This window comes from Scyliorhinus canicula, chromosome 4 (assembly GCF_902713615.1).
Source record: "Scyliorhinus canicula chromosome 4, sScyCan1.1, whole genome shotgun sequence".
NCBI lineage: Eukaryota > Metazoa > Chordata > Chondrichthyes > Carcharhiniformes > Scyliorhinidae > Scyliorhinus > Scyliorhinus canicula.
In genome coordinates, this window is record NC_052149.1 from 81,485,668 (window position 1) to 81,513,573 (window position 27,906).

The following is a 27,906-nucleotide window of genomic DNA, read 5'->3' on the forward strand; positions in this document are numbered from 1 at the left end:
CTTCATTGAGATTCAGAAGACCTCATCACTAACCAAGGTTTGAGTAGCACATGTTACCTACCACACAGGTAACAAAACAGGTGGTCTGCCTGCCAACTGGAAAGTTCTGGTCAGCTGAATCAGCAGCTTGCAGGCAGTCCCGATACTGTGGGCGTGCAAGTGTCCTAGAGACAGCAATTTGGCAGGCTGGCCAGTGGCACTAATTTTCACATCCATTCTCGCCCCCATATGTTAATCGTTTCTCTCTTCACAGATGCTGCATGATTCTTTTCCGACTTGACATCCACATATGCATCCTCTAGAAGGAATCATTAGACAGCAAGGGGGAGCAAACTTATCTGATTTGTTTTCTCTCAATAGCTCGGGATGTGCCAGTTATAATGTCCCACTTCTGCTCTGGTCAGACTGCATCACACTCTGAATGCAGATCTTCGAGGAGGTTTGATCACATGATATTTCAGCACGACTTCCGGTCATACTTGCCTGCAGTTTGCAAATATTATTACATTTCTTTTATAAAGATTTGGCCCCGCATAATTTAGCTCACAGTTCGGCAACAGTTGCTGCTGAGCAACAAGGTTCCAAGAACTATGAGGCCATCTGTGAAGAAAGTAAACAAGCACAAACTGCAGGGGTGAATTGCCAATATGAAGTAAGATCTCGATTTTTCTCTGCGCCAACTGGGCACAGCGCCATGGAGTTGGAGGACATCGCCATTGCTGTGGTGGGAAGGTCAAGGGACCTCTCTACCATGGGGTCACAGTAGCGGGCAAGTTCCAATTTTCTTTCAAGCTGTGAGCAGCAGTGCCTGGAAGATTCCTCTTCCACTTGAAAGACTGAAACGTTAACAACACTACATACTGGCTGAAATCAGTTAACGCAACATTAAAATTAATCAACCTAAGGACCTTCCTGAATTCTCCGGCTCAACACCACGCCACAGTCCAAATCTGCCCACTAAACAACCAGCGCAGCTTTTTAGAAATATCCAAAAGTTGAAATCAAAATCCAGAACTGGGTTTTTTAATACTTTTTATTTGACTAGTACATTTACAGGTAAAATTGTAGAAAGAACAATTAGTTGTTTTCGAATGAGTGGCTTTAAATACTTCAAGGTAAAAATGTTTTAAAAAGCACATATTAATACTGAGTTGTTTAAATAAGGAATAAAGTCTTCATGCAGAAAACACAAATTAGATTTCAGCAGTGCAAATATAGTTGTTTGAGTATACATTAAAGGTGACATATTGCTACTTATTCCATTACCAAAAAAAGTGAAAATACTATTCTACGACCAGTTTATTTTAACATGCTGACTTTTCAAAATATTAACAAGGACAGTGTTTGCTGAGAAATAACCATTTTCATTAGATATGTATTACAAAAGTTGTGCAATACCCTACCTATTTTTAAAAAAATAATTTAGAGTACCCAATTATTTCTTTTTCCAATTATGAGGAAATTTAGCATGGCCAATCCACCTATCCTGCACATCTTTGGGTTGTGGGGCTGAGACCCACGCAGAGACAGATAGAATGTGCAAACACCACATGGACAGTGATTTGGGGCTGGGATCGAACCCAGAATGGTTTGATCCAGGAGGAAAGTGCCTTTCAGTGTGCATGCATCGCCAACCCTCAGCAATAGGACACTCTGCATAAGACTTCTGATAACGCCGTCCTGTGGTCTCTAGTCTCGCCCCTGAGGCCTTGAATTGCCCAAATCACCCCAGCCCAATCTCTTATCCCACAGGCCCCCAATCTTCCAATCCAACATTAAGCCTCCAATGTTGCTGGCCTCCGATCTCCCAACCACACCCCCACCCTGGCCTCTGTTCTCCACATCCTCCAACACAACTGAATCCAGGTCTCTGATCCCTCACACCGTCTCCTACACTCCCTGGCTACAGCCTATTGCCGAAGGCCCACCTGCCTGCCAGCTAGCCAGCCTCTCAATCGGTCGAGAACAGAGAAAATAAGTTCCGAAGAGCCTGGGGGAAACATTCTTCCAGATATCCCAGCCTAAATTCAGTTCCCATACTCCCTCCCCAGTTCTGAATAAAACTCCAGCTCCTAAAAACCAAATGATACAGCACCAAAGGAGGTCATCTGATCCATCATGCCTAAGCTGGCCCTTCTAAAGATCTACAATTAGCCTCACTCATCCGCTCCTTCCTGTAGCTCTGCCATTTCTTCTATTACATACAATAGTAATTGTGTTTTCTTTCCCAACTAAGACACTTAAAAAATAATCTAATGGCAGGTGAATTCCAAATGACTCAATATCGGCAAGGAAGGAACAGCTCTCGTCACTGTGGATGGTAACATTATTAACACGTGAAAGCATCTACAATGTTGCCTATATAATGGTTTCTCGCCCCTCCAACCAAACGTCCCTATTCCTTGCTACTGAACACTTAATTGTCACATTTTTATTAATACTGTCCTACCTTAAGGATAGCTGGAGGAACATCATCAGCACCATAGACTTTCAAAGCCTTGAAAATCTGGCAACGATTGGTGTGGGCAAAGCGTAATGTTTGCTGTTTAATGGCAGCAGAAGCACATGAAGTACCTTTTAGAATTTGGCCCACATTAAGAAGCAAAATTCCTCTTCAAATATATTGTGAGAGTTCTTCTATCTGTGCTTGCGGGCAAAGATGTCTTGGATTTTTACTTTCCACCACTTGGATTTTCCTCCTTAGTTCAGGATTTATTGTAGATAGATGAATGATTGATTGCCTTGATTATTCTTCAACTCTATTATCCTTATATCACAACCAGAAAGCAAATATCTTTTGCACCTAGCAATTCCTATGTTCCTAATTAAATTCAGTGATCAGAACAGTTTTCCATCTATTTTATCTCTGACAAAAATATGCACTGATTTTTCATAAACATATGATATCTGGTGAACATAAGCAAAATACAGACATTTGTGGTTGATTTTGTACATATTAAAGATTTGATAAATAGAAACTAAATTCCCAAACAGAATTGAACTCAAAACAAGTGAAACATGTATTACCGGAGACAAGTATTCTGTAATTTTCGGATCTATCTGATCTGAGAGAGCTGCTTGAGCACATACACCCACTGAGATTTACATGTTCAAAAAGTGCCTAAACTAATTTAAAGAGCGATTATTTCCTATTCAAACTCAAATATTGCAAACTCTTTGGACAAGGATTGATAATAAGAGCAGTCAATCTACATTGGGTTTGAACAGTAACATTTAAATTGAATACAGTAGCTATGTTGAAGCATTTTCAACTGGTTTTCCTTCCTTACAATTTCTCCACCCCACTCAAATGTTGCCAAGTTCTCTCCTCACGGCACTGAATTTCGTTTGGCAATTTGGCTTCCCTAAGAACCAGCAGATTTCCTGTAATTCACTTAAGTGAGTATTCTTCACGTGCCAGTTTAGACAGTGAATGTTATTAGTGTAATCCACTCGTAGGAGGTCTCCTTATCTGACATTTGTATATAAGTAGCAATCAAGAATGGAAGCATTGATCGCTTCTCGGCCTTTTGGCTAAGATGAGCGTGAGATCAGGTGTAATGCCTGGATCTGGTATGTCTCTCTTGTGGGGACCATGAATTGGATTCAATTTGAATTGGTTTTTGGAGCAGGCAAGGAGCTGGATTAGGGGTTCACCCCTGTCCACACTCTGAGCTCTGGCTTTGTAACTCTGATAAAGTAATTTAAAAAAAGAATGGAAACATTGGCTGATATTTCTCCCCCTCCACACCATATTAGCCAATGTCTCAGCTCAGCTCTACTAACAGACAGCAGTTTCCCCTTTTTTTGCCCTTGTTAAATTGCTGTTTAGTACCAGTTACCCTGGTAATTCAGACAAAATATCTGAACAAATCAGAGCAGCCAAGTCAATACAAATGATGCAAAGAACACTAAAAGACCAATGCTAGGTGCAGCAAATATTGACTATATGCCACTGCTGAAAGAAATGGATTTCAAATATTAATAACAGTATCAGGACCCGAAAGTGGAACAATCAATACAGCTGAGTACTGCTGTTTTAAGTAGAATTTTATACGGGCTTTTAACAAGCCCACTAGTGGTAAACCGGCAATGCTGCACATTTAATAAATTTGAAAAATAGTTCATGATGATCTGGTCTAGTATTTTAATAACTGACTTCATTTTATGAAAGTAACGTAAGCATTTTGCTTCTTATTGCAACCCGGTTAGGCACGGGCGGTAATAATGTGAAGTTAGCACCATAGTAGATAAGAATAAATAATAGAAAGGGCCTGTGATATTAGCATCCAATTCAATTAAATATAGATTTAAAAGTAATTATTTTTTGCAAAGGCTGTTGCTATGTTCACATTTTATCTGTCTGTCTGATGCTGGTAGAATGTTGCATGAAATGTAAGTTTTTTGCTGAGGTTTTTCTTTAAAATAGAACTAGTATTAGCAGTACAACTTCTATGAGAGGATGCCAAGGAATTAAGGCCTTTCGTAGGCTGCAGTGTTGAAGCATCCATGAGGTAAAGTGTCTTTGATGTTTTCTAGGTTTTTAATATCTCCAATGATATCTTCAATGTTTCGATCAAAAGCTGCTATTGCTTCTTTTTGCTGTCTGGCAGCCTCCTCCAAATATCGCTGATTCTTTAGAAGTTCATTGTTCCATTGACCTTTCAAGCTCTGCATGGAATCCTCAACACGTTTTAACTTAGTAATGTCAATCTCGGCTGAGTTACCTGCAAAAGAGAAAAGATTTAAACGGTGCTTTCATAACCAAAACAGTGTGTGGAATAATGGATAATGGGATGGAGAGACATAAGATAGGATAGACATGGGATGGAGACAGTTACCAGTAGAGCTACAAATATTTAAGTAATAATGATGGAGATTCTGAGATCGATATTTCATAGGTTAGTCTTGTACACTCTGTAGAAATCTGCGGTGGAATTCTCCATTCCTGAGACTAAGGGCTGGATTCTCCGATTCTGCAGCTATGTCAGAGTTTTACAGAGCAGTGTGTTACAAAACAGGAGTATTACAGAGCAGTGTGTTGCTGAGCAGGAGTATTACAGAGCCCAGTGTGACAGAGCACAATATTATAGAGCAGGAGTGTCACGGAGAGTGCGTTACAGAGCAGTGCGTTACAGAGCAGAGTGTTACAGAGCAGTGTGTTACAGAGCACAGTGTTACAGAGCACAGTGTTACAGAGCACAGTGTTACAGAGCACGGTGTTACAGAGCAGAGTGTTACAGAGCAGTGTGTTACAGAGCAGTGTGTTACAGAGCAGTGTGTTACAGAGCACAGTGTTACAGAGCACGGTGTTACAGAGCAGAGTGTTACAGAGCAGTGTGTTACAGAGCAGTGTTACAGAGCAGTGTGTTACAGAGCAGTGTGTTACAGAGCAGTGTGTTACAGAGCAGTGTGTTACAGAGCAGTGTGTTACAGAGCACAGTGTTACAGAGCACTGTGTTACAGAGCAGTGTGTTACAGAGCACAGTGTTACAGAGCAGTGTGTTACAGAGCAGTGTGTTACAGAGCAGTGTGTTACAGAGCAGTGTGTTACAGAGCACAGTGTTACAGAGCAGTGTGTTACAGAGCACAGTGTTACAGAGCACAGTGTTACAGAGCAGTGTGTTACAGAGCACAGTGTTACAGAGCACAGTGTTACAGAGCAGTGTGTTACAGAGCACAGTGTTACAAAGCAGTGTGTTTTAGAGGAATGTGTTACAGAGCACAGTGTTACAGAGCAGTGTGTTACAGAGCAGTGTGTTACAGAGCAGTGTGTTACAGAGCAGTGTGTTACAGAGCACAGTGTTACAGAGCACTGTGTTACAGAGCAGTGTGTTACAGAGCATTGTGTTACAGAGCACAGTGTTACAGAGCACAGTGTTACAGAGCACTGTGTTACAGAGCATTGTGTTACAGAGCACAGTGTTACAGAGCACAGTGTTACAGAGCAGTGTGTTACAGAGCAGTGTGTTACAGAGCACAGTGTTACAGAGCAGTGTGTTACAGAGCAGTGTGTTACAGAGCACAGTGTTACAGAGCACGGTGTTACAGAGCAGAGTGTTACAGAGCACAGTGTTACAGAGCATTGTGTTACAGAGCACAGTGTTACAGAGCAGTGTGTTACAGAGCAGTGTGTTACAGAGCAGTGTGTTACAGAGCACAGTGTTACAGAGCAGTGTGTTACAGAGCAGTGTGTTACAGAGCAGTGTGTTACAGAGCACAGTGTTACAGAGCAGTGTGTTACAGAGCAGTGTGTTACAGAGCAGTGTGTTACAGAGCACAGTGTTACAGAGCACAGTGTTACAGAGCACAGTGTTACAGAGCAGTGTGTTACAGAGCAGTGTGTTACAGAGCACAGTGTTACAGAGCACAGTGTTACAGAGCACTGTGTTACAGAGCAGTGTGTTACAGAGCACAGTGTTACAGAGCAGTGTGTTACAGAGCACAGTGTTACAGAGCACAGTGTTACAGAGCAGTGTGTTACAGAGCACAGTGTTACAAAGCAGTGTGTTTTAGAGGAATGTGTTACAGAGCATTGTGTTACAGAGCACAGTGTTACAGAACACGGTGTTACAGAGCACAGTGTTACAGAGCAGTGTGTTACAGAGCATTGTGTTACAGAGCAGTGTGTTACAGAGCAGTGTGTTACAGAGCACAGTGTTACAGAGCAGTGTGTTACAGAGCACAGTGTTACAGAGCAGTGTGTTACAGAGCAGTGTGTTACAGAGCAGTGTGTTACAGAGCACAGTGTTACAGAGCACAGTGTTACAGAGCACAGTGTTACAGAGCAGTGTGTTGTAGAGCACAGTGTTACAGAGCAGTGTGTTACAGAGCAGTGTGTTACAGAGCAGTGTGTTACAGAGCACAGTGTTACAGAGCACAGTGTTACAGAGCACAGTGTTACAGAGCAGTGTGTTGTAGAGCACTGTGTTACAGAGCAGTGTGTTACAGAGCAGTGTGTTACAGAGCAGTGTGTTACAGAGCAGTGTGTTACAGAGCACAGTGTTACAGAGCAGTGTGTTACAGAGCAGTGTGTTACAGAGCACAGTGTTACAGAGCAGTGTGTTACAGAGCAGTGTGTTACAGAGCAGTGTGTTACAGAGCAGTGTGTTACAGAGCACAGTGTTACAGAGCACAGTGTTACAGAGCACAGTGTTACAGAGCATTGTGTTACAGAGCACAGTGTTACAGAGCAGTGTGTTACAGAGCACAGTGTTACAGAGCAGTGTGTTACAGAGCACAGTGTTACAGAGCACAGTGTTACAGAGCACAGTGTTACAGAGCACAGTGTTACAGAGCAGTGTGTTACAGAGCAGTGTGTTACAGAGCACAGTGTTACAGAGCAGTGTGTTACAGAGCACGGTGTTACAGAGTATTGTGTTACAGAGCATTGTGTTACAGAGCACAGTGTTACAGAGCAGTGTGTTACAGAGCAGTGTGTTACAGAGCAGTGTGTTACAGAGCAGTGTGTTACAGAGCAGTGTGTTACAGAGCACAGTGTTACAGAGCACAGTGTTACAGAGCAGTGTGTTACAGAGCAGTGTGTTACAGAGCATTGTGTTACAGAGCACAGTGTTACAGAGCAGTGTGTTACAGAGCAGTGTGTTACAGAGCAGTGTGTTACAGAGCACAGTGTTACAGAGCAGTGTGTTACAGAGCAGTGTGTTACAGAGCACAGTGTTACAGAGCATTGTGTTACAGAGCAGTGTGTTACAGAGCAGTGTGTTACAGAGCACAGTGTTACAGAGCATTGTGTTACAGAGCAGTGTGTTACAGAGCAGTGTGTTACAGAGCAGTGTGTTACAGAGCATTGTGTTACAGAGCAGTGTGTTACAGAGCAGTGTGTTACAGAGCAGTGTGTTACAGAGCACGGTGTTACAGAGCAGTGTGTTACAGAGCACAGTGTTACAGAGCACAGTGTTACAGAGCAGTGTGTTACAGAGCAGTGTGTTACAGAGCAGTGTGTTACAGAGCATTGTGTTACAGCGCACAGTGTTACAGAGCAGAGTGTTACAGAGCAGTGTGTTACAGAGCAGTGTGTTACAGAGCAGTGTGTTACAGAGCACAGTGTTACAGAGCAGAGTGTTACAGAGCAGTGTGTTACAGAGCAGTGTGTTACAGAGCAGTGTGTTACAGAGCAGTGTGTTACAGAGCAGTGTGTTACAGAGCACAGTGTTACAGAGCACGGTGTTACAGAGCACAGTGTTACAGAGCAGTGTGTTACAGAGCAGTGTGTTACAGAGCAGTGTGTTACAGAGCAGTGTGTTACAGAGCACAGTGTTACAGAGCACAGTGTTACAGAGCAGTGTGTTACAGAGCAGAGTGTTACAGAGCACAGTGTTACAGAGCAGTGTGTTACAGAGCAGTGTGTTACAGAGCACAGTGTTACAGAGCAGTGTGTTACAGAGCATTGTGTTACAGAGCAGTGTGTTACAGAGCACAGTGTTACAGAGCAGTGTGTTACAGAGCACAGTGTTACAGAGCACAGTGTTACAGAGCAGTGTGTTACAGAGCAGTGTGTTACAGAGCACAGTGTTACAGAGCAGTGTGTTACAGAGCACAGTGTTACAGAGCAGTGTGTTACAGAGCACAGTGTTACAGAGCAGTGTGTTACAGAGCAGTGTGTTACAGAGCAGAGTGTTACAGAGCAGTGTGTTACAGAGCACAGTGTTACAGAGCAGAGTGTTACAGAGCAGTGTGTTACAGAGCAGTGTGTTACAGAGCAGTGTGTTACAGCGCACAGTGTTACAGAGCACAGTGTTACAGAGCAGTGTGTTACAGAGCAGTGTGTTACAGAGCAGTGTGTTACAGAGCAGTGTGTTACAGAGCAGTGTGTTACAGCGCACAGTGTTACAGAGCACAGTGTTACAGAGCAGAGTGTTACAGAGCAGTGTGTTACAGAGCAGTGTGTTACAGAGCAGTGTGTTACAGAGCAGTGTGTTACAGAGCAGTGTGTTACAGAGCAGTGTGTTACAGAGCAGTGTGTTACAGAGCACAGTGTTACAGAGCCAGTGTTACAGAGCACATGTTACAGAAGCAGGTGTGTTACAGAGAACAGTGTGTTACAGAGCAGTGTGTGTTACAGAGCACCAGTGTTACAGAGCACAGTGTTACAGAGCAGTGTGTTACAGAGCAGTGTGTTACAGAAGCAGTGTGTTACAGAGCATTGGTGTTACAGAGCAGTGTGTTTACAGAGCATTGTGTTACAAGCAGTGTGTTACAGAGCAGTGTGTTACAGAGTACAGTGTGACAGAGCAGAGTTATACAGTGTGACAGAGCAGTTATGGTTACAGAGCAGTGTGTTACAGAGCAGTGTGTTCCAGAGCAGTGGTGTTACAGAGCAGTGGGGTTACAGAGCACAGTGTTACAGAACAGTTGTTCCAAGCAGGGTGTTACAGAGCAGTGTGTTTACAGAGCACATTGTGTTACAGAGCATTGTGTTACAGACGCATTGTGTGTACAGAGCATGTGTTACAAGCACAGGTGTTACAGAAGCAGTGTGTTACAGAGCGAGTGTGTCAGGAGACAGTGTTACAGAGCACAGTGTTACAGAGCAGTGTGTTACAGAGCAGTGTGTTACAGAGCAGTGTGTTACAGAGCATTGTGTTACAGAGCACAGTGTTACAGAGCACTGTGTTACAGAGCAGTGTGTTACAGAGCATTGTGTTACAGAGCAGTGTGTTACAGAGCACAGTGTTACAGAGCACAGTGTTACAGAGCAGTGTGTTACAGAGCAGTGTGTTACAGAGCACAGTGTTACAGAGCAGTGTGTTACAGAGCACAGTGTTACAGAGCACAGTGTTACAGAGCAGTGTGTTACAGAGCAGTGTGTTACAGAGCAGTGTGTTACAGAGCATTGTGTTACAGAGCAGTGTGTTACAGAGCAGTGTGTTACAGAGCACAGTGTTACAGAGCAGTGTGTTACAGAGCAGTGTGTTACAGAGCAGTGTGTTACAGCGCACAGTGTTACAGAGCACAGTGTTACAGAACAGTGTGTTACAGAGCAGTGTGTTACAGAGCACAGTGTTACAGAGCAGTGTGTTACAGAGCAGTGTGTTACAGAGCAGTGTGTTACAGAGCACGGTGTTACAGCGCACAGTGTTACAGAGCAGTGTGTTACAGAGCAGTGTGTTACAGAGCAGAGTGTTACAGAGCACAGTGTTACAGAGCAGTGTGTTATAGAGCAGTGTGTTACAGAGCAGTGTGTTACAGAGCAGTGTGTTACAGAGCAGTGTGTTACAGAGCAGTGTGTTACAGAGCACGGTGTTACAGAGCAGTGTGTTACAGAGCAGTGTGTTACAGAGCAGTGTGTTACAGAGCAGTGTGTTACAGAGCACAGTGTTACAGAACAGTGTGTTACAGAGCAGTGTGTTACAGAGCAGTGTGTTACAGAGCAGTGTGTTACAGAGCACAGTGTTACAGAACAGTGTGTTACAGAGCAGTGTGTTACAGAGCACGGTGTTACAGCGCACAGTGTTACAGAGCAGTGTGTTACAGAGCACAGTGTTACAGAGCAGTGTGTTACAGAGCAGTGTGTTACAGAGCATTGTGTTACAGAGCACAGTGTTACAGAGCAGTGTGTTACAGAGCAGTGTGTTACAGAGCAGTGTGTTACAGAGCACAGTGTTACATAGCACAGTGTTACAGAGCAGTGTGTTACAGAGCAGTGTGTTACAGAGCACAGTGTTACAGAGCAGTGTGTTACAGAGCAGTATGTTACAGAGCAGTATGTTACAGAGCAGTGTGTTACAGAGCACAGTGTTACAGAGCACAGTGTTACAGAGCACAGTGTTACAGAGCACAGTGTTACAGAGCACAGTGTTACAGAGCACAGTGTTACAGAGCACAGTGTTACAGAGCACAGTGTTACAGAGCAGTATGTTACAGAGCAGTATGTTACAGAGCAGTATGTTACAGAGCAGTATGTTACAGAGCAGTGTGTTACAGAGCACAGTGTTACAGAGCAGTGTGTTACAGAGCACAGTGTTACAGAGCACAGTGTTACAGAGCAGTGTGTTACAGAGCAGTGTGTTACAGAGCACAGTGTTACAGAACAGTGTGTTACAGAGCAGTGTGTTACAGAGCAGTGTGTTACAGAGCAGTATGTTACAGAGCACAATGTTACAGAGCATTGTGTTACAGAGCAGTGTGTTACAGAGCAGTGTGTTACAGAGCACAGTGTGTTACAGAGCAGTGTGTTACAGAGCATTGTGTTACAGAGCAGTGTGTTACAGAGCACAGTGTTACAGAGCACAGTGTTACAGAGCAGTGTGTTACAGAGCATTGTGTTACAGAGCACAGTGTTACAGAGCAGTGTGTTACAGAGCACAGTGTTACAGAGCAGTGTGTTACAGAGCACAGTGTTACAGAGCAGTGTGTTACAGAGCACAGTGTTACAGAGCAGTGTGTTACAGAGCAGTGTGTTACAGAGCAGTGTGTTACAGAGCAGTGTGTTACAGAGCAGTGTGTTACACAGCACAGTGTTACAGAGCACAGTGTTACAGAGCAGTGTGTTACAGAGCAGTGTGTTACAGAGCAGTGTGTTACAGAGCAGTGTGTTACAGAGCACAGTGTTACAGAGCACAGTGTTACAGAGCACAGTGTTACAGAGCACAGTGTTACAGAGCACAGTGTTACAGAGCAGTGTGTTACAGAGCAGTGTGTTACAGAGCAGTGTGTTACAGAGCATTGTGTTACAGAGCACAGTGTTACAGAGCAGTGTGTTACAGAGCAGTGTGTTACAGAGCAGTGTGTTACAGAGCACAGTGTTACAGAGCACAGTGTTACAGAGCAGTGTGTTACAGAGCAGTGTGTTACAGAGCAGTGTGTTACAGAGCACAGTGTTACAGAGCAGTGTGTTACAGAGCACAGTGTTACAGAGCAGTGTGTTACAGAGCAGTGTGTTACAGAGCACAGTGTTACAGAGCACAGTGTTACAGAGCAGTGTGTTACAGAGCAGTGTGTTACAGAGCATTGTGTTACAGAGCAGTGTGTTACAGAGCACAGTGTTACAGAGCACAGTGTTACAGAGCATTGTGTTACAGAGCAGTGTGTTACAGAGCAGTGTGTTACAGAGCAGTGTGTTACAGAGCATTGTGTTACAGAGCACAGTGTTACAGAGCAGTGTGTTACAGAGCAGTGTGTTACAGAGCAGTGTGTTACATTCCCTGCTGCTAAGATCAGGGACTGGATTCTCCGATTCTGGGGCTATGTCCCCCACGCCGGCGGGGGAACAGTGGCGTGTCACACCAGACAAAATGGCGCAAAACGGCCACCGATCCCCTGTTTTGCTGGGGGCTAGCAGGACGGTAGCGTAAAGCACCTGGCTCTATCTGCCGATACACCCCGGAGAACTGCCGGGTCCGTGGCCATGCATGCGCATGGCGGCAACCTGCAGCGGCCGCACTGTGCTACATGGCGGACGCAACCGGCAGACCCAGCCCGCGAAATAGTGCCTCCCTTTGGCCAGCTCACGTGCCACAGAAACCCCCTCCCAACTTTGAATAATGTCCCCTCTGCCCGCGGATCGGCCCTCCCCCGACTATGGCGGCGCTGGACTGAGTCCGCAGCCACCACGCCGAGTTTCCGACGGATGAGACCATGAGAGACTGACGCCGTCGGGAACTCGGCCGGTCGGGGGTGGAGCATCGGGGCCGGGCCTCAGGCAGTGTCCCCTTTGGAGGGGGCGGAGCATCGGGGCCGGGCCTCAGGCAGTGTCCCCTTTGGAGGGGGCGGAGCATCGAGAAAGCGGCACCGCCCCCGATTCTGTCGTAAACTTGGATTCTCTGACCAATCGCCGAATGCGATTTCGGTGTCGGCGACTGGAGAATCCAGCCCCGGGAATCGAATAGAGCAGAGAAATTGTGTTGGCTCAAAAATGGGATCGGCGCCAGGCAGCAGACCAGTCCTGTCTCCGGTCCTGTCCCGCCAGTCATAGCGGGATTTCCGCCCCATGCCGGTAGGAACATGCGAACCGCTCCTTTGTATTCATTGGAATGCGATTAAAGGGCTGCAAGCCGGAATCTCCACACCTCCCCCCCCCCCCCCCAAAGGAGTCATGCGGGTGGGATTTGGTGCAAGTATTTCCAAAGGGGCCCTGGCATCATGGCTTTGAGGAGCAAGGAGGTAAGTACATTTTTCATTGCCTTCGAGCTTGCTGGGGGGTGTATAACTGAAGCTCTGGGACTAGTGGGGACCAACTTGGTGGCAAGGGTGTGGACTTAAGGTGCCCCCCATGAGGTTAGGTTACCATAGCTGAACCTCCCATTGCCGCTATAAAAGACGAGCAACTCATCCCCTAGGTATTACTCACAGGCTCTTGACTGTTTAAATTGTTGACTGCTGCCAGTATCCTAGAAATGGTTGGACATCTCCTGATCGTGTCGATAGCAATCTACCCCGTCCATCTGGAAACCCTCATGCTCCATGTTACTCACACAAAGGACAGAAGCTCCGGTGGCCGCTGGAACCCTTCCTAGCACACAGCCCCTCTCAGAGTAATAGCCCCACTAGTGAGACAATCAGCCAACCCATTCCATGGGGATCAGCTCTGTTAAACCCAGGCTCCATATCACACTAGAGCCAAGCTCCCAACGAAGGGACACATCCCTCAGTGACCCCCATCTGCAGGATGTGCCTGCACACCAGTCTCTTGGCAAAGAGCTGCATACCTGCGCAGTATGAATGCCTCCACCACACAACCAGCTGCCACCCTCCCGGTGGGAAGGCTCACTCAATGAGGACACTCAAAGTAGAGCCCACTGGGAGAACACGACATGGCCTCAGAGTCCATCGCTAACACCTGTTGTGGCAGCCACCGGGTGACAAGGACGGGTGGTGAGGATAGAGGCTTTTCACATCAACGGACGGATGCAATTCATTGATGGGGACAGGGCTGCAGTATCAAGAACATGATCGAGAAGGGGCCGAGGGAGGGGTTGTGAGGGTAGGGGTAGGGGGAGTTGGTGCTGGTGACTGGGTGGGTGGGAATGGTGAGGGTAGCTGAGCAGTCAAACTCAGGATGTTGATGAAATTTGGGGTGTTTGGATGGTCAAGGGATGACTCACCTTTGTCTCTCTCCCCTACTCCTGCCCAGAAATGGAATTCAATTTAATGTAGAGATGCCTTTTTGATAAAGTTTTTTATTAATCCTTTTTGTTTCTACAACCTGATCCACAACAAGATTTCATCATATTTACAGTCGTTCAGCTCAATTCTTAACTTTGTTACACTCACCCATAGAAAGCAGTAGCTGGTTGATCAAATCCATTGTATTCTGAATGGAATCCTTTGCGCTTGCTATATTTGAGTCAGCATCATTTAGGGTGTCTGTAATCTGGAACAGTAAATGCATGGGTAAGTGCACTGTGTCATGTGATAACAGCTTGCAGAGTAAAACAGCTCCAAACTGGATCTAAATTTCTCAATTTTAGCTCTGGATGTGATGAGGGTGGTGTTATTGTCCTCAGCACCAAGGGACTTAAGAGAAGAAAAATAACATTCCTTCTCTTAATCACTACCAGTTATGGATTGGATTGGATGGATTTGTTTATTGTCACGTGTACCGAGGTACAGTGAAAAGTATTTTTCTGCAAGCAGCTCAAAGGTCATTAGAAAAGGGAATTAAACAAATTCAAGAAAATACATGAGAATACATAATAGGGCAACACAAGATATACAATGTAACTACATAAGCATTGGCATCGGTTGAAGCATACAGGGTGTAGTGTTAATGAGGTCAGTCAATAAGAAGGTCATTTAGGAGTCTGGTGACAGTGGGGAAGAAGCTGTTTTTGAGTCTGTTCGTGCGTGTTCTCAGACTTCTGAATCTCCTGCCCGATGGAAGAAGTTGGAAAAGTGAGTAAGCCGGGTGGGAGGGATCCTTGATTATGCTGCCCGCTTTCCCCCGGCAGCGGGAGATGTAGATGGAATCAATGGATGGGAGGCAGGTTTGTGTGATGGACTGGGCGGTATTCACGACTCTCTGAAGTTCCTTGCGGTCCTGGGCCGAGCAGTTGCCATACCAGGCTGTGATGCAGTCCGATAGGATGCTTTCTATAGTGCATCTGTAAAAGTTGGTAAGGGTTAATGTGGACATGCCGAATTTCCTTAGTTTCCTGAGGAAGTATAGGCGCTGTTGTGCTTTCTTGGTGATAGCGTCGACGTGAGTGGACCAGGATAGATTTTTGGTGATGTGCACCCCTAGGAATTTGAAACTGCCAACCATCTCCACCTCGGCGCCGTTGATGCTGACAGGGATGTGTACAGTACTTTGCTTCCTGAAGTTGATGACCAGCTCTTTAGTTTTGCTGGCATTGAGGGAGAGACTGTTGTCGTTACACCACTCCACTAGGTTCTCTATCTCCCTCCTGTATTCGGACTCGTTTTTATTCGAGATCTGGCCCACTATGGTCGCATCGTCAGCAAACATGTAGATGGAGTTGGAACCAAGTTTTGCCACGCAGTCGTGTGTGTACAGGGAGTAGAGTAGGGGGCTAAGTACGCAGCCTTGCGGGGCATCGGTATTGAGGACTATTGTGGAGGAGGTGTTGGTGTTCATTCTTACTGACTGTGGTCTGTTGGTCAGAAAGTCAAGGATCCAGTTGCAGAGTGGAGAGCCAAGTCCTAGGTTTTGGAGCTATGATATGAGCTTGGCTGGGATTATGGTGTTGAAGGCAGAGCTGTAGTCAATAAATAGGAGTCTGATGTAGGAGTCCTTGTTTTCGAGATGCTCTAGGGATGAATGTAGGGCCAGGGAAATGGCGTCTGATGTGGACCGGTTGCAACGGTATGCGAATTGAAGTGGGTCAAGGCGTTCCGGGAGTATGGAGGTGATGCGCTTCATGATCAGCCTCTCGAAGCACTTCATTACAACTGACGTCAGGGCCACCGGGCGGTAGTCATTGAGGCATGTTGCCTGGTTCTTCTTTGGTACCGGTATGATGGTGGTCTTCTTGAAGCAGGTGGGGACCTCGGAGTGGAGTAGGGATAGGTTAAAGATGTCTGTGAATACCTCTGCCAGCTGGTATGCGCAGGCTCTGAGTGCACGACCAGGGATCCCGTCCAGGGAGAGTGAGGTCCATGGGGAGCCTGCTTCACAGAACACAGAGGTGAGGGTGGAGGAGGGGGTCAATAGGAGGAGCCGTGCGGCAGGAGTTGTCACGCTGGCGGGTAATGCTGGTGAACGGAAGTAAGGTGAAGGAGAAGGCCAAAAAAGGTGGCCGTTAAAGGGGCGAGGGAGGGGGGGGGGGGGGGGGGGGGGAGATAGGACGATGTGACGTGGCGAGGTTGGAGATTAAACATGTTCAGGGGCGGTGAAAGGGGCCATCTTGGATGGGCCAGGTAGAGCGTGAAATGAACGGCAGTAGAGCTGAAAGGAGAGGATGGTAGAGGGGAATGGAGATGTAAGCCCCCGGTACGGCTGATAACATGGAGTGTGTGAGGGCTCAATGGGCCGGTGAAAGATCTCGGGTCTTTGCGCAACTAAGGAGTTTAAAAGTTCCTGGAGGTGGTCTTTCTGCAGGAGACACACCTCCGTGTGAAGGACCAGATTAGGCTAAGGAAGGGGGTGGGTGGGTCAGGTTTTCCACTCAGGATTTGATTCAAAGTCACAGGGGGGTGGCAATTTTGATGAGCAAGAAACCGGGGTTTGTGAGCATGAAGGAAGTGAAGGACCTGGGAGGGAGATAAGACAAGAATGATCCCTGGAATTAAGAACTTGTCATATGAGGACTCTGGGTCTGTATTCGTTGGAGTTTAGAAGGATGAGGGGGGATCTTATTGAAACTTACAGGATAGTGCGAGGCCTGGATAGAATGGACGTGGAGAGGATGTTTCCACTTGTAGGAAAAACTCGACCCAGAGGACACCATCTCAGACTAAAGGGACGATCCTTTAAAACTGAGATGAAGAGTAATTTCTTCAGCCAGAGGGTGGTGAATTTGTGGAACACTTTACCGCAGAAGGTTGTGGAGGCCAAATCATTGAGCGTCTTTAAGACAGAGTTAGGTAGGTTCATGATTAATAAGGGGATCAGGGGTTATGTGGAGAAGGCAGGAGAATGGGGATGAGAAAATATCAGCCATTATTGAATGGTGGAGCAGACGCGATGGGCCGAGCGGCCTAATTCTGCTCCTATGTCTTATGGTCTTATATGTATTAGAGAGAACGCTGGTGGTACTGGTGAATGTATATGCACCGAATTGGGACAATGTAGTTTTAAGAGGGAGTTGCTGCCAGCAATGCCAGACTTGGCCACCCACCAGTTGATTATGGGAGGAGATTTTAATTGTGTCCTAGAACCGAGGGGGATAGATCAAGCCCTAGGTCGATGGGTAGAATACAAATGGCAAAGGAGCTTAGCGGGTTTATGGAAAAGATGGGTATGGTGGATCCGTGGCACTTCCAAGAACCCGCACTTCAAGAACCCAAGAGCAATGGAGTATTCCTTTCTCTCACATGTGTATAGGGTATATTCAAGAATCAACTTTTTTGTGATGAGCCGGGAGGTTTTGGTTGGAGTGGAGGGGGCAGAGTATGTGGGGATAGCAATCCCGGACCATGCACCCCAGTGGCTGGAGTTTCAGCTTAGATCAGGACAGGAGCAGAGGCCGGAGTGGAGGCTTGATTCGGGTTGTTGGCAGATAGAGCGTTTCGTGATGAAGTGCGGGCTGTGATTAAAGATTGAACCAAAACAGGGAGGTGTCGGCGGCCACATTTTGGGAAGCGAGAAAGCGGTGGTCCGAGGAGAGATTATCTTGTTCAATGCACGTGCTGATAGGGAAAGGAGGGAGGAATATAAACGGCTAATAATCAAGGTTATGGAAGTAGACAGGGAGATCTTGAGGGTGCCCTCCACGGAGGGATTGGCGAGGAGGAAAAAGTACTGGGGCAATTTGATAGGTTGACGACTGGGAGGGTAGTAGGACAGCTGCATTGGGCAAGCGGGGTGCAGTATGAATACGGAGAGAAGGCGAGTCACATGTTAGCGCATCAGTTATAGAGGCAGGCCACGTCCAGAGAAATATTGAAGATATGGACTTGGGCAGGGCATGTGGTGTTTAAGCTGGGGAGGATAAATGAGGTGTTTAGGGATTACTATAAGGAGCTGTACAGGGTGAACCCGGGGAGTGAAGAGGGGAACATAGGATAGTTCTTAGATTAACCAGGTGAACAGTTGGAGAAAGAGAAGAGGCAGATGCTGGACGAGCTCCTGGGGCTGAGGGAGGTACTGACTACTATAAGGGGTATGAAGTCGGGGAAGGATCCGGGGTCCAATGGCTATCCGGCGGAATTCTATAAGGAGTTCACGACGGACTTGGCACCGCATATCTTGGGGGCGTTTAATGAGGTGCTGGAGAACGGGGAGCTGCCGGAGACAATGATGCAGGCAATGATCACATTTATACAAAAGAAGGGGAAAGACCCATTGGAATGTGGGTCCTACAGGCCAATATCACTGTTACATACAGATGTGAAAGTGCTGGCTAAGTTGATGGCGGGAAGGATGAAAGGATGTGTCTTGGGGGTGGTTGCGGAGGACCAAACAGGTTTCGTAAATGACAGGCTGTTTTTTAGTAATATAAGGAGGCTGTTCAACGTGAGCATGACCCTGTCCAGAGCCCAGGTACCAGAGGTAGTGGTGTCAATTGGCTTGGAGAAGGCATTTGACCGGGTGGAGTGGTGGTACCTGTTTGAGGTCCTGGGAAGGTTTGGGTTTGGGCCAAAGTTTGTGGCATGGGTGCGCCTGTTATACGTGGCACCAAGGGCCAGTCTGTGCACCAATGACATGGGTTCACAGAACTTTGAGCTACATAGGGGAACAAGGCAGGAGTGCCCGCTGTCACTGCTGTTGTTTGCGCTAGCGATAGGGCCTCTGACAATGGCTCTTAGGGGGTCGACAGAGTGACAAGGGATTAGGAGGGAACAAAGGGAGCATTGGGTGTCGCTATAGGAGGACCTACTATTGTATGTTTCAGACCCGCTGGACAGCATGGAGACGATCAAGGGCCTGTTGGGGAAGTTTGGGGCATTCTTGGGATGAAAGCTAAATGGAGGGAAAAGCGAAGTGTTCCCGGTGAATCAGTTGGGCCGGCAAGCCAATCTAGTGGAGGGTGCCATTCAAGGTGGCTAGAGACAGGTTTAGATACTTCGGGATTCGGGTAGTGAAGGAATGGGCGATGCTACATAAATGGAATCTAATAAAGCTGGTGGAGGTGGTTATGGAGGATCTGAAGAGATGGGACACATTGCACCCGACTCTGGCAGGGAGGGTCCAAGTGATGAAGATGAACATTCTGCCGAATTACTGTTCATATTCCAGACACTTCCGATCTTTGTACCAAAGGCCTTCTTTCGATTATCTCGGACTTTGTATGGGCAGGGAAGGTGCCGAGGGTTAAGAGGACCCTGTTACAGAGACAGAGGCAGAAGGGAGGGTTGTGTTGCCAAACCTCGGTCCCCTGTCTTAGGTCACTAACAACAGAATTATTTCCTTGTACAGTATTTGCTACATTATAACTGGGCGGCAAATGTGGAGAAGGTGACGTGGTGGAGGAAAGGAGAAGGGGTAGAATGGGTTAGGATGGAGGAAGAATCCTGTAGGGGGTCCAGCTTGAGGGCTATGGTGATGGCGGCATTGCCAATGGCGCCAAGGAAAGCCCTGTAGTGCAGTCCACAGTAAAGGTCTGGAACCAGCTGAGGCGGCATTTCAGCATAGAAGAGATGTCTGTGCTAGCGCCGCTGTGCGAAAACCATGATTTTGAGCAGGGGGGGAGAGTGGGACCGGTTAAGGTGAGGGGTCTGTACCTGCAAGAGGAGTTTGCCACTATGGAGGAACTGAAAGAGAGGGCACAGCTCCCGAGAGGAAGTGAATATAGGTACCTGCATGTAAGGGATTTTGTGCGGAAGGTTTGGAAAGAGTTCCCCAAGTTGCCGAGGCACACCCTGTTGGAGCGACTGCTGCTTCCGGATGTGGAAGGAGAGGGCAGGATCAGGGACATATAAGGGTGGCTGAGAGAGCAGGGGATGAGGATTAAGGAGAAGTGGGAGGGGGAGCTGGGAGGGTATATAAACTGGGGAGTGGAGCGAGGCGCTATGAAGGGTATATGCGACCTCCTCCTGTGCAAGGACGAGCCTGGTACAGTTCAGGTGGTACACAGGGTACATGTGACCCGGCAAGAATGAGTGGGTTCATCCAGGGGCTGGCAGGCGAGTGTGAGAAGTGTGGGCGGTGGCCAGCGAATCACATTCACATCTTCTGGGGCTGCAATAAGTTGGAGAGGTTCTGGGCGGGAGTGTTTGAGGCGCTAATGAAGATAGTGGGGAGGTGGTTAGAACATAGAACAGTACAGCACAGAACAGGCCCTTCAGCCCTCGATGTTGTGCCGAGCCATGATCACCCTACCCAAACCCACGTATCCACCCTATACCCGTAACCCAACAACCCCCCCCTAACCTTACTTTTTAGGACACTACGGGCAATTTAGCATGGCCAATCCACCTAACCCGCACATCTTTGGACTGTGGGAGGAAACCAGAGCACCCGGAGGAAACCCACGCACACACGGGGAGGACGTGCAGACTCCGCACAGACAGTGACCCAGCCGGGAATCAAACCTGGGACCCTGGAGCTGTGAAGCATTTATGCTAACCACCATGCTATCGTTTGGTGGTGATAGTTGGGTTATTGGAGAGGCCAAGGCTGATGAAGGGGAGGAGGGCTGACGTTGTGCCCTTTGCTTCTCTGATTGCCCGGCGAAGAATTCTGGTGGAGTGGCGGTTGGCAACGCCACCGGGGGTAGTGGCCTGGCTGGGTGACTTATAGGGCTTCGAGGCAAGGTGGGGGATGTTTGTAGCCGTGTTTGAGGAGCTGTTCGTTGCGGGGGGCTGGAAGAGGGGGTGAAAAAGAGGAAAAAATTGTTCAAACTGTATAGTTGTGTGATGGGGTAGTTTTATTCCCCGAATTGTTTATGTTTTGTAACCTTTGGTATAAGTTTGGAATAAAATACATTTAAGCAAAAATGTAAGCTTGGCTGTGAGCCCAGACGAATAAAAGGGTTAGCGCTGCAGGAGGTTCTGCATGGGCAAGAGAAACCAGCTTCATCTCTGAAGAACGGACTCAAAAGTACTAAGAGGACCTCTGACATGCACATAACATGTGCCACCACACAGGACTTTCAGACAAGTAAAGTATGTGGAGTTGATCCCCTGTCCTGGGTCACTAACAACAGAATTATTTCTTACAGTATTTAGTAATTTCTGATTTTCATTGAATCATAGAATTTGCAACGCAGAAGGAGGCTATTCGGCCCATCAAGTCTGCACCAGCCCCCGGAAAGAGCATCCCACCTAAGCCTACAACTCCACCCTATCCCCGTAACCCCATCTAACCTTTTTTAGGCACTAAGGGCAATTTAGCAGGTCCAATCCACCTAACCTGCACATCTTTGGACCGTGAGAGGAAACCGGAGCACCCGGAGGAAACCCATGCAGACACGGGGAGAACGTGCAGACTCCCCACTGACAGTGACCCAAGCTGGGAATCAAACCTGGGACCCTGGAGCTGTGAAGCAACTGTGCGAACCACTGTGCTGCTATGCATTGAGCATTGCTCTAATAAGATGTTATTCCAGAATCTCACAATGTTTTTATATAACGTTTTGTCACTTTAGTAGGCTGGAGATAGTAATGTATATTCCTTGCTTTCACAAATTTATAAAAATACCACACTTCAGAAAGCCACCATATAATCTCTTTCTAATTGTTCGATACTAGAATACAAAGATTTATGAAATATCGTATTGTCCTTTTCCCAGATTTACATATTTGGCGGAAAAGGGTGACGGCCCCTCCAAAACCCGTAATCCAGGAATTGGTCAAATCACAGCAAGTGGATTTTTGGAGGGGCAATAGGCACAAGAATAAAAGTCTACAGTAAATTAGAGTAAATAAAACCACAAAGATCTCACCATCTTAGCCATCACTGTATCTCCATCCACAGATCTCTCTTTATTTGCTACATCAGTCTGCAAACCATTCAGCTGCTCAACCATATCTTGCACCTCGTCATCCAGTGATCTAGCATCAGTTAATGCAGCACCTGCATCCTCTAAAGATTTGATAGCCCTCTGTTAATAGGATTGAAACAATAACAAAAGGTTATTTTGAAGGTTATTATCAACACAGACGTTAGAGTTGCTGTTGGACAGAATATTATTCAAGCTGCACAAAGTGACAATATAAAGCACGATGACGCATTCAAAAAGATTTTGCTGTTGATAAATGACTTCAGTGCAGGAGGAATGAAAATTAATGCATTGCCCCAGGACACATTTGTTTAGCATGCACAGTCACAATGTGTTTACTCATTTTTCTAAAATACAGCTGAATAAATATATAGGAAGGAATTAATCTGAAGATTTTAGAGATAAGTGCTTGACAGAAATGGTCAAATATTTTATAGAACATGATGGTTCTTGCACTGCCTTAACCTTGGCAATGTCATCTGCAACTAGTCAGAGTTGAATAATTATAGGTTAGTTTGATATCCTGGACGTTTGCCAGGTAACTTTGGGGTGTAAGTGAGATATTTGAAATAATTTTCTTTATTTCCTTGTCCTTTCAAATACATTCTCCCTATCAAAGAAGATTATTTATGTTGGGATATAATTACACATTGGCATTACCCTGCTTCTGATGCTGTCTCCTCACCCTATATGTACACAAGCATATTTTCCATCTGGGTAAACTTGTCTTCTATCAATAAAATGTTGCATGAGGTGTGAATGGTGTCCATCAAAAGGAGCAAAAACCAGAGGGACATTTTCACTTTTGGACACTCTCATGGCATTCACAAATGTTTTGTAAAATAACAACTGGATTCTTGGATGGAGAAGGTATGTGACAGAAGAACACTAAGGCAGAAAGTGAGAAAATACGAGAATACAACAGGAAACAACTTACAGCACAGAAGGAAGCCATTCAACCTATCATGGACGGGATTCAATGATCTTGAGGCTAAATGTTGACGCCGTCGTAAACGTCGTTGCGTTTCCCGATGCCGTCGACATGGCCTCAGGAGCACCAATTCTGACCCCTACAGGGGGCCAGCACGGCACTGGAGCAACCCACACCGCTCCAGCTGCCGAACCCGGTGTCAGATGGGCAGCGCAGGTCTGTGCATGTGCAGTGGGGCCTGCCCCAATGCGTGCATGCGCAGTGGGACCGGCGCGATTGCTGCGCATGCACGGTAGCTTCCTTCTCTGTGCCGGCCCGACGCAACATGGCGTAGGGCTACAGGGGCCGGCGCGGAACAAAGGAGGCCCACCCTGGGTCGGCCCTGATCGTGGGCTAGGCCACAGCGGAGGGCCCCCCTGGGGTCGGACCCCCCTCCTCCCCCACCAGGTCGTCCCCGGATCCATTCACGACGAGGTCCTGCCGGGTAAGACCAGGTTAGAACGGCGCCGGCGGAACTCGGGTTTTATGTACGCCCGCTCAGCACATCCCGGGGCCCATCCCACTCTCCGGAGAATCGCGTCCCGGCGCCGGAGCGGCATGGCGGGATTCGTGTCCCCCCCCCCCCTCCCGGGGATTGTCCGACCCGGCGCAGGCTCGGAGAATCACCCCCCATGTTTGTGTTGGCTCCTTAAAAGAGCGATTATGCTCATTCGCACTTCCCGGTCTCTTGTCTGTAACCCGGTAAGTTCCACATCCTCAACAACTGCCTCACTCCCCTCTAAAGCTATTAATGGAATCAGCTTGCACCACTTTTCGGGCACGGTGTTCCAGATCCTGACAAACCTGAGTGACAAAAATGGTTTCAGACCTCCGCTGGAAATCGTTTGCCAATGATTTTGAATTCATGAGGTAAGGTTCTTGGCCTCACTCCCCATAGAAAATTGTTGATCTCTATCTACTCTAACAAAACCGCTCATCATCTTGAAAGCCGCAGATTTGGTCACCCCTTAATCGTCTCTGCTCCGAGGAGAATAGTCCAAACTTTTCCAACATTTCCTCATGACTGAAGTCCCTCAGTTCCTTGTTTAAAGAAAATTGTCTTAAAAAAATGTAATGTGAATCAGAATTTTAAGTGGCAACAGGTAGGCGCAGATTCTGTTCCACAAACAGATGTTGATTGTGTCCACCCCCCACCCCCGTACAGGACATCGATCCAGGAGTTTTATATTTATTTCCTTCATAGTGTCGATATTTTGAACCTGAGAAATGACAGCAGCTGCTGCAATGACTGGATGACTTCGGTCATCGGTGGACTATTTCATCGCTCCCTGGCTACAACAGCAAAAGAATCAGTAAGGAGCCATCCAGCAGTGTTCTAAAGAGTTGCAAAGCAAATTAATTGCTCATTATCACAACATTTCATTTCACACTGTTTAACAGAATTGAAAATAATTGTAAATAATTGTACCATCAGAACATCATTGGCAATAACATTGGCTTCCCCGGATTTCCTCTTGGCATCACTGGCACTTGTTCCTGCATTTCCCAAGTGATCCTCAGCCCGGTTAGTCTTTGCGTTAGCACTATCAATGGTGCGAATGATACCAGGTATTTTTTGCAAAGCATTTTCAGCAGCCGTTTTATTGCTGATCACTCTTGTGTTAAAATCTGCAATTTTATAACAAACAGCATACAATGAGGGTGGAATAGTTCATGTCATCACATTTGATGAGAACATTCTTCAGATGTAATTCGGTATTTTAGTCAAATAAAATAGCAGTGTCACGAACGATGATATCTGTCAGAATTAAATATTCAATCTTTTCTCTGCTTATTTTGGCTTCTTTTGTTAAGTTTCTTTTTGGTGATTTGTTTTTGTGCTTAGCAAGTTGAAAGTTGTTAGTGATGCGTTGGGTATGCTGGGTCTGTGATGACTGCGTTTGCCAGAGCAGTGTTGGAACCAACAATTCTACGGACAAGTGCTTGTAGGATTAGAATAGCGGTTTTAATATACTCAGAACAGAGCCAGCCTATTAGCCATTGAACTTTCGGTGAACTGGCCGGCTGACCATGTGGCACTTATCTTTATACAGCAGCTCCAGGGGGAGGTGTCCTGGGCGGAACCAGGGGAGAAGCCCAGTACAATTCTCGAGCATTCCCAGAGCTGCTCCCCTGGTGGTCAGGTAGTGCAATTGCACTTACAATATAGACACATGTATATACAGATTATAATCCGGTGTGAATCACATTCACCACAAGCAGTAGAAGAGACAGGCTACCAACACTTGTAGAAGTACAACTCTATTTTATTTAACTATGAGCTGTTAAACATACTTGCACTGTGGGTCGACACTATGTTAGGTTGACTGAAGACCTATGGCTAACCTGACCAGACTATACTGCTAGCACATGGTAGGTGTTCGTGCTACTGACTGCGGGCTCTGTCTATCTCAGAGGCTGCATCCCGAATGAGCAGGAAAACTAGTGCCCTCTGGCTTTATAGTGACCGTGCCCTGTCTGGTGATTGGCTGCTGTGTTCTGTGTGTTGATTGGTCTTTCAGTGTGTCAGTCAGTGTATGTCTATGCACCATCATATACTTGTGTGTATAGTATGACAGTTAGCGCTGGAGAAAGGAACATTTTCCAAGTCAGGCACCCAGTGTCAGCGACAAGCACATGGACGGTAAAGCTCCATTAGCAATGTATCCTAGGCCCAAATCTCAGAAAATCAATTCCAATACACATTTCTATTGCTTAGTCTACCCATTTGCGCTTCTGAAAACACAGAATGAGAAAAGAATATAGGGGCCAAGAAACCATTTTGTTATTTAATTGAATAAACTGCCTCTTTCACTTAAAGGTAGATCTGAGGAGCAAAAAGTATCAGATTACAACACCTTCCTCTTCTCCTTTCACTTGCCTAGATATTTACACACTCTGAAGTCAATTGGAGTGCCAGTTAATGTTGGACTCCCCAATTTGCAATTTCCAAACGTTGCAGCCTCTGAAGAGGAGCCTAGGGGGCAACATGAAGCATTTCTATCCTCATTATTCTTAGTCTTGAATCAATAACTTTCATAACTGCAAAATCAAAAGTTAGTGTCAGGGTTCTAATGTGCTACTTGTAACTATTAAGTAGGGGCAAATATAGGAGGGTGGGATCAGTCTCTTGAATTCTTTCTGTGCTTTTTATGAATGAATTCTTCATCTGTTCTTCAGAGGGCAAAGGATATAATAGTAGTTTCAGACAGTTCCACAAAACTATGGTGCTATTTTCTTTTTGCATTTGGTATTATTATCATGTAATTAATAATAACCGTAGTGTTTGCATTGCTGTGAACATAAGTATTGTGCATGCGATCAAAGTTTTATTTTGTTGGGGTCCAATATAATGTAGATTTGCGACTGATATTTGGGACAAGTAGAACATAATTTTGCAAGGGAAATATCTCATGAATAAATGGCTAAATTAAATAAGCAACTCAGAGCTCCTTGTGTTGATGAAACAGTTTTTATCCAACTACAACATTTGGTATTTTAAAGTACAAAGCCTGATTACATACCTCTTAGATTAGTTAAGATACGATCAACTTGCTCCAATGTGTACGACCCCTTTTTAACAGCCTCTTCAGCCAAGTACTTAGCAGCATTTGCTCTAGCATGTAATAGACCAGCTGTCTGCAAAGAGATGAAGCTTGTCAAAATACTACAATAAATCCAGAGAATTAACAGCAAACCATAACTGCAATATCTCTGCACACTTGAGGACCTATTTCATAAATTTACGGAACTGGCCACAAAACTACATCTGGGAGAAGTGTATATCAGGGGTTTGGGTCCATCCCTAACACAAACTATCTACTGACCACTACATCCAATCTTCTCTTATCTGTTCCTAACAGCAAAGCTTTGTGCATGAGCTCAAATTCATGACATACCCTCTAATATCCCTTTGTCTATTCTGTAATCTATAATCTAATGCAGAAGTGGGATATTCAGTATCACCATTGCAAAACAATTAATTCTTGTTCAGATATAATTGGGTAATGCTGCACCTGATACCAAAAATAGTTGGTGACTTGGTTTTGCAAAGGCATCCAGTTTATCAAATAAAGCATTAACTCCTCCCTTTTGTAATGACCAGTGTGCTAAATGGCTTACCACTGGTCAAATAGACTGTTCTAATTTTGCAAAGTCAATACCTCATGATCTACAAGAGTGTTATTACAGCAATTATACCTCAAGAAAATGAAGGTTCCTGTTCATAAATACATTATTTACAGGTATTGTGTCTTTATTCCTAACGGAGGTATCCAGCTTTACAAGGCATCTGTTATGTCACAATAGCATCATGCAAAAAAGCACGATCTTTGTTTCTTTTTAAAGTGACACAGTTGTCATATCACACTGAACAACAAAATAACACATTAATCTTCCTCAGAAACCTCTTTACTTATCATGAGTGAGATGAAGGGCATACCCTTTGATCTATTTCTCCGTTGTCCAAAATTATTCTGATGTTCTTCTGGAATTCTCTCACATCGTTCTTCAGTTTTCCGTATAATTCAAGTTTTTCAGTCAGCTCTAATTCTATGGCATTTTTTTGGATCTGCAGTTGGCCTGCCTCATCCTGACAGGAAAAAAACAAGGATACACTTTGTATTTCAACTTCCTCCTGCAAACGTCTGGAATTTCCAGTTGCATTTATAGATTCTGCTTTTCGTACAAACTTCATTGCTATCTGTTCTCTATTTATTCCTAATTTCACAGCTACAAGTGGGCTTCCACACAAGGCAAGACAAGATGGAGAGGATAGACGAATCTCCATGAAATGGTGACCATGGGCGGATTCTCCGATTGCTGACACCGAAATCGCATTCGGCGATCGGCCAGAGATTCCCTTTTAACGCCCCCTCAAAAACGGCGTGTTCGATGAGTATGCCCCAAGCC

The 27,906-nt window shown here is 45.9% G+C and overlaps 1 protein-coding gene across 2 annotated transcripts in view; it reads right to left on the minus strand.

Annotated features, from left to right (window-relative positions):
* Positions 1 to 1,015: 1,015 nt before the first annotated feature.
* Positions 1,016 to 27,906, minus strand: part of LOC119964717 (laminin subunit gamma-1-like) — a 95,884-nt gene continuing 68,993 nt past the window's right edge. For both annotated transcript variants that reach the window (XM_038794611.1, XM_038794609.1), the window contains exons 18-23: positions 27,437 to 27,586; positions 26,520 to 26,634; positions 24,425 to 24,624; positions 21,969 to 22,127; positions 14,236 to 14,335; positions 1,016 to 4,727 (exon numbers count right to left, since the gene is read on the minus strand). In XM_038794611.1, coding sequence (XP_038650539.1) covers positions 4,474 to 4,727; positions 14,236 to 14,335; positions 21,969 to 22,127; positions 24,425 to 24,624; positions 26,520 to 26,634; positions 27,437 to 27,586 — 978 coding nt within the window. In that variant the 3' untranslated portion in view covers positions 1,016 to 4,473. The remainder of the gene's footprint in view (positions 4,728 to 14,235; positions 14,336 to 21,968; positions 22,128 to 24,424; positions 24,625 to 26,519; positions 26,635 to 27,436; positions 27,587 to 27,906) is intronic.